Source organism: Anarrhichthys ocellatus, unplaced genomic scaffold (assembly GCF_004355925.1).
Source record: "Anarrhichthys ocellatus isolate YVR2014 unplaced genomic scaffold, GSC_Weel_1.0 scaffold20, whole genome shotgun sequence".
NCBI lineage: Eukaryota > Metazoa > Chordata > Actinopteri > Perciformes > Anarhichadidae > Anarrhichthys > Anarrhichthys ocellatus.
In genome coordinates, this window is record NW_022280050.1 from 273,096 (window position 1) to 279,965 (window position 6,870).

General features: G+C 42.3%; 1 protein-coding gene across 3 annotated transcripts in view; it reads right to left on the reverse strand.

Moving 5' to 3' along the window:
• Positions 1 to 6,870, reverse strand: part of LOC116389765 (neuropilin-2-like) — an 87,849-nt gene that overhangs the window by 61,427 nt on the left and 19,552 nt on the right. For all 3 annotated transcript variants that reach the window (XM_031858713.1, XM_031858710.1, XM_031858712.1), the window contains exon 3: positions 1,106 to 1,287. In XM_031858713.1, the coding sequence (XP_031714573.1) occupies positions 1,106 to 1,287 (182 nt within the window). The remainder of the gene's footprint in view (positions 1 to 1,105; positions 1,288 to 6,870) is intronic.

Consider the following 6,870-nt stretch of genomic DNA (forward strand, 5'->3'; position numbering starts at 1 on the left):
ACACACACACACACACACACACACACACACACACACACACACAAAGTGCCATAAAGGGGAGAGATGTCTCGCCTGGACAGTCTAAAGGGCTCTCAGGGGTCCTCTGCTGTGTCTCTCGTCTCTTTCTCTCTGTCTCCCATGACACCATGGAGATAAACGAGGCTTGGTCACCTAATGAAGCATGTTGAGTCCTCAATGAGTAGCATGTAATACAGTTATTAATAGCCTTTTCGCAAAGGTGCAATCTGAAGGTGCTTATAAAATCAACTTTTTGTGTCCTCTTAAGACACTGCATTTTGTTTTCCACAGTTACTTCAGTTGTTTCATCGACTGCCATTTCCGTTTCTGGGGATAGTAACTGCAAAGAGCTTACATTGATACACTTTGGCAACTGGGAATAGCTACTGATAGCTATGGGGAAAACAAAAACACTAGCCTCTTCCTGTTTTGGTTGCGCAATGGTTGATGCAACCAATAGGCTTAATTTTCCTGCGAGATGGTACCCGGTGGCAGACAGAATTGCAAAGTGAAAGCCTTGCAGCTGGATTCCTGTGATAACACGAGTAGTTTAGGTGTGTGTGAGATGACACGGAGAAGCGACCGTTCATTCAAAATAACAATGACGAGGTTAGCATAGATGCTAGTGTTTCTTCATTGAAAGAAGAGCAAAGAACAACATTAATGGCTTTTCTCGATGGAAAAGATGTCTTTGCTCTTCTTCCGACTGATTTCGGCAAGTGTTTGATTGACAGATGGTTCATCCAATCACCTGCCAGTTTCCAATGACGCCTTCTCAGATGGTTCGATGTAACAAACTATCTGGCATGTCAGGTTAAGGCTTATAGGGAACCAAACTAAACGTCCATGGTGTCAATAATCTACAGTCATTACATTGTTCAAAAGTTAAAGCAAAAAAACGTTTCTATTGCCACTTTAAGTCTGTCCAGGTGTTGAGGTAATTTACAGGGATTCTGAAAATATAGACATTAGGTAGAGTATCACTATTGAAAAGGAAAACTTTTCCAAGCCACATTAAAATGTCACATGCTGGGGCATGACTATCACCTTGTCTGTATCAAAAGTATCAAAAGCGACATCCACTTACCGGTTTTGAAGATTTCGTAGCGCAGTGAAAAGCCCGCCCCCTGGTGGGCGTAGTCCGAAACAAACTTGATGTGGAGTGAGGGCCCGGACGATATGATTGGTGCAGGGGCAATGTTGCTGCAGTGCTTCCCCAGTAGGTCGGCCGTCTCCGAGTTCCCATCATGGATCTCTACATAGTCGTACCTGAAAAAGACAAACAAATAGCATTGAATAGCAGCACGTGAGAATAGCAGCACGTCCAAACGGTGAACGCAAATATAATTTTCTGTGAAATGCAATAACACAGGGGCATTAATAACCTACAGTGCTAAATATCTACTCCAGTCCATGCTTGATGTACAGACATTTAATTCGTCTACTGATGAGCTGTTTAGTGGAAGAGTAGAGACGAGACTTTAATTTGAGGAGGAGGAAATTGTTAAATCTTTTCAAGCCGTTTTGCCTCTGATGTTATTCGTTTTTTTTTTCTTTATTAGTTTTTTCCTCTGGCAGGCACATCACATTGGTTTTGGCAACAAAACGGAAGCAATGAGCGAATTTGCTTGCATCCATCAGTGGCTAGAGGGACTTCTGAAAGCACAGTTACTATCAGCAGAAGCATCGGGCGTCATTACAATTCAAATGAATGCAGCAGAAGACATTGGCAGTTCACAGATGGTGGAGGAAGAAAAGAACCACCCGCATGAGGCAGAAAGAGAAAGAGAAACCGTTTTAAAATTCAATAACTGCACTGTAATCGAGTGATTATATACCCAAACTGCTACGGGCTTCATGGTCTACAGAACACCATTTTATGGACTATAACTATATTATAATACAAACAAAAGGAGAGTGTGACGGTATGATGACGTGATTCCCTTCAGCTTGCATGAGGAAACAGTGGTGTCACATGTGTGCTGAACTTTAGAAATTCATAAGAAAACCGATTCCCAAATGTTTCTCATTTTTTAAAAGTTAATTAGAAGTTTCATGACATTAAAGCAAGGCAATGCAATAATTTAAGAAGGAATGATAGGTAAACAAGTCTTGCATTGTGCGTGAAAATATATATATAAAACAAGAAAATGTGCTTCACTTAGTTGCTTTATGTCACACGAGGGCCAGAGTCAGACTGTGAGAGCTTTTTGAACTACGGATGCACCCTACTTACAGCCTTTGATGCTAGAAAAGGATTAACCTGGAACAAATGACTCTAGTTTACATCTTTCGCCCAGGTCTAATTCAATAATGTTTGTAACTCAGCCTAGGGGCCTTCAGTTCTCAGAGAAATTCAAGGGCTGTGCTGAAATATAACTAACCATGTTGGTACCAAATGAAGGAATAGATGTATTATGATTAACATGGATTCCTCAGTACACAAAGATTAAACTCAGGTTTGTGGGAATATAACTGGCATTAAAGTAACAATTGTCCTGTCATATCACATCAAGTGCTGCAACTTGTTTGTAGTTCTTTTCATACAAAAGCCATGATTCAAATCGGAATTTACCTAAAGCTACAGCCAGAACGACTGCATGTGACTCTCCTTTCATCCATAACGGGAAGGTTCTGAATCTATTCTTATTCCTCTATTCTTATTCCCATTTCTTTCATGTTTTCTGACCACACATGTCAGGACCTGTCTCCGGACCCACAGAAGGAGTGTTGCCTTCGTGTCTGGATACCAAAGACACACCTGCCTGGCTCTGAAATAGCTTCCCGGAAAGAAATTCCTTGAGCAACATTTGTTTGACTCCGAGTTAAGTGACTTAATTTTCAATTAGGGTTTCTCTTATGGCTGGACTCTATTTGCACATCTTCGTCCATCATATTGATCAGTTCTGACCACAGGGCCTCTAATTGCTCTAATATTGAGCGTTCTACATTTCTCTATAGTAATCAAATGGACATGCCTCAACCTTAAGGAACCCAAAGCATCTTGTCTTTTCCATACAGTTTAAGAGATATTATACTTTAAGTACAACATTTATTGACTTTTTAAAAATACCATAAACCAGCGACAGAAGGCCAGTGACTCAACAGATGAAGTTTCATGTACAATAGAATGATAGTACTACTACTAAGCTTAAAAGGATATTTCAGGCACTAGGATTTATTCCCTGGGCACTCCAAACCCCAGCCCTTAAAGGTGCGATAAACAGGATTGGGAACATTTCTATTGCCTCTCATGGCGAATGCTGAGCAGGTGGCTCGCAGTTACCGATGCTAACGACGCTAACAGTGTTTACCTGAGGGGGAACTGGAGGGTGAATGCTACGCTTCTGTGATGACGCCTTGGTCGGGACGGTGTGATAAGCTTTATTCGCCGTATGAGAGCCGTGCAGAGCGGAGGCCGTGAGCTAGTGAGTGGGGCACGTTCGTGTGCACTAACGTGCACAAACAGCAGGCACGACCGGCCAGGCTATGTCAACGAAGCAAGGAGAAGCTCGTATTACAACACACACAGAGGGACATAACTCCACTATATCTTTACATAGCAAATTGTTGTTTGCTGCTATATTAATGCTTTAAATCCTGTATATTACCAATAACCACAACCAAAAACCAAGTCTAAAACCTAAAGTTTCGTTTCTTAACTTTTAGGGACTAGCTTTTTGACCCCAAACGGGAGGTAAATCACCTTAATGTGTGAATATCATTTTGTCCCCAAAATGGTGATTACTGTAATACAGATACACTGCAGACAAAAGCAGCAGATTCAACACAACCCCCATAGCTTTATAAAAGGCTGTCAAGTCACAGATGATAACTCTATTGTGCATAGACACAATGTGATGTGTGTGTGTGTTGCTCTGGTTCTCACTGTACATGCGCTTGCAGTTTGCGTCTGTGTGTGTGTGTGTGTACGTTTCCTGTGATTTTCTGACAGGTGAGCAAGCTCCTGACATAATGAGGGTCATACACCTCCCACTCTCACATCATGCTTTGTGTCTGCTTTGCGTGGAACTATAACACCACAGTTATGACGCAAGCTGTCACTGCACTGTGAGCGTTGTGTGTGTGCATCTGTGTGCGTGTTTGCGTGTGCCAGCATACGTGTGTATGTGTCGCAGTTCCTGTCATATTTTCCCAAGAGAACGCCTCATCCCGGCGACAGTTTCCTCCTCCTCTTTTGTGAAATGACAACTTTGTTTAACGGCTACTCGTGGATCCTGACAAGATCTCCTTTTCTTCCTCCTCCTGGCTCACTCTTCCCCTGATTATTTGTCAGTGTTTTAATTTCCAACGCTGTCTTTTTCCCCAATCATTCTTTGACTCCTTCCTTTTCTCCCTCTGTCCCCTTTTCCTCTTGAGCGTTCTCTTATGTGCTGTCAGACACATAACCTGTGGCCAAGACCCAACGTGTGGGTGAGAGGTGAGGAAGAGATGAGGGAGAGAGAGAGAGGATGTTAGAATTTGTGAATATTTGAATTTGAAACTAATCTTTATTAACAAAGCTGAGAGGATGGATGGATAGATTAACTTGACAGTTACATAGACTCTGACAGTTCTTGAGCAGACTCCTAAAATCTTTTTCCAAAACTCAGTTTTCCTTGTCCACACAAAAATATGTTATGCCGGCCTTTTTTTTACAGATTACAGGCTGTTGAGGATAGCTCTGTTTTGGGGTGCGGCAAAACTAAGAGAAACAGATTTCAAACTCAGCCGGCACAGTGTGGACTTAGTCAGAGAGAGAACATGACACTGCATTCACCCTGCCAGCTCCTCCCCTCGGACAGACAGAGACAGGTGTCCCCTCCATCCCTTCCTCCATCGCTACAGCCTGAAAGACGTACACAGCCACTTCTACGTCAGCAGACACGCACACGTACGCAAGAGACCTGCACAAACACACAAACTTTCTGTCTCACACATAAACACACTGGTTCACACACACACAGAGCCTGTGGCCATGCACTCAGATGGATACGGAGGAGTTTGAGGTTTCCTACAATCTGTCTCTGTGTAGGAGGAAAAAAGCTTCTAACAAGCTGTTTAATCCCATCATCATCATCTATCTCTCTCTCTCTCTCCCTCAACATATTTCACTGCAGCCAATCAGAGATTTTTTTCAGACTTGCCATAGGGAATGACAAGAAGTCTCCAACCCTTTTCACGAAATTCTCTTGTTGACAAACAGTGTACGAGTTGCTTTTTCCTTGCTTACATGAAGGGAATGATGAAAAAACTATGTTGGTTCCAAAATGTGTTACATGGGCGGTTACAGCTGTAAAAAGCATTTGTTATAGATTGTAAGCACAGATTGAGCAAGAGGACTTAAAGCTGAATAAAACAATTGACGTCATGATTCAAGTGTGCTTGTGTGTGTGTGTGTGTGTGCGTGTGTGTGTGTTTGTGTGTGTGTGTGTGTGTGTTTTGGGGGTAGGGCTGTTTCATGAGCGAGAAAGCTCTCCAAAGTCTGTCTGACATGAACCAAAGGAAAAGGTTTGGCTACAGATGCACTTCCACCCCTCCTCCCTTCTGCCTTGGTCTTAATTGCTTTTCACACGTCCTCTCTCTTTAGGTCTGGAGTTGTCTTCTTACACGTGCACATTTCTTTCAAACATCAGGGGTAGACAGAGCGTCTACAGTCACACACAGACACACACACACTCAGACACTAATAAGAGCTGACAGCAGGCCAGACTTGTAGTAATGTGTGTCAGCATTTTCACGCTGTTGAAAAAAAGAGATTGAAAGACCCTTAAAAACATAAATTGTGAAATGGTCTAAATGAAAATGTATCGTGTGTGTTTCTTTGTCTTACTTTCCTTTATGCTTGTGCAGCAAATACAGGGAAGGTCCAAGCCAACTTTGAACTGAACTGATTAAACTGAAGTTGCTCGACAATCAGCTAAGAACACAGTATGAAGTTAATTATGAGTTCAAGAGAGTCACTGGAATTTGAAATGAATGTTTAAACAAACTGATTTACTGTTGTCATTCAATCACACACTACAGCAGAGGTCGTTGCAGACGCACCTGGTGGAGATCTGCAGCACCTTTCTAGTTATTATGTTTAGTTCAGGTTTTTGTTCTCAACTTCGCCATCTGCTCATTCACATTTCGCAGAAAGAGATGTACACATCTCTGTCAGGACAAGAACAATTCTGGGTGGTGGATTCAGCCGAGTTTTCTCTGACTGTTCAAAGATGCTTCCAGCTGCGCTGATAATTCCCTTAAGGCATGACACTAGGCTCCAGTTCAGCTGCTGCTACTGATGTTCCTCACTTGCTCCTATATACATCCCTGGAGACAAGGAATCTCAAACACTACACATTCATAAGTAACCATTATACAGTATTTGAAACACAGAGCCTGAAAGAGAATTCTAAATGTTCACAGACGTAGCTTAAACACCAAATCCGAGCTAAGGGAGCCTCTTGCATATTACTGCTGAATTATGAATTCGGAGTCCGTACAGTCATCGTAGCTATTGTCTCAGACTAGAATGTGGTCTGTACTAATCTACCATTTTCATTAGTACCCAATTTAATCCACAGGAAGTGAATCAGTGTTTGCGTGGACCCTGCACCACTAATATTGTGTGTTTTAATTTGCTATGTGTTAGTTCAAATGTATGAGTACATGACCCACACGCTCACCCTCTGTATAAATAGTATGTTCATATACCTGTGTAGGAAAAGCAGCCGTAGTCAGTCTGTCACTGAAGCAGTTAATAGAGTGACTGACTTCACTGTTATCAAGTAATAGGCCGATTACTGCAGACAGATGGACAGTGTGTGTGTGTGTGTGTGTGTGTGTGTGTGTGTGTGTGTGTGTGTG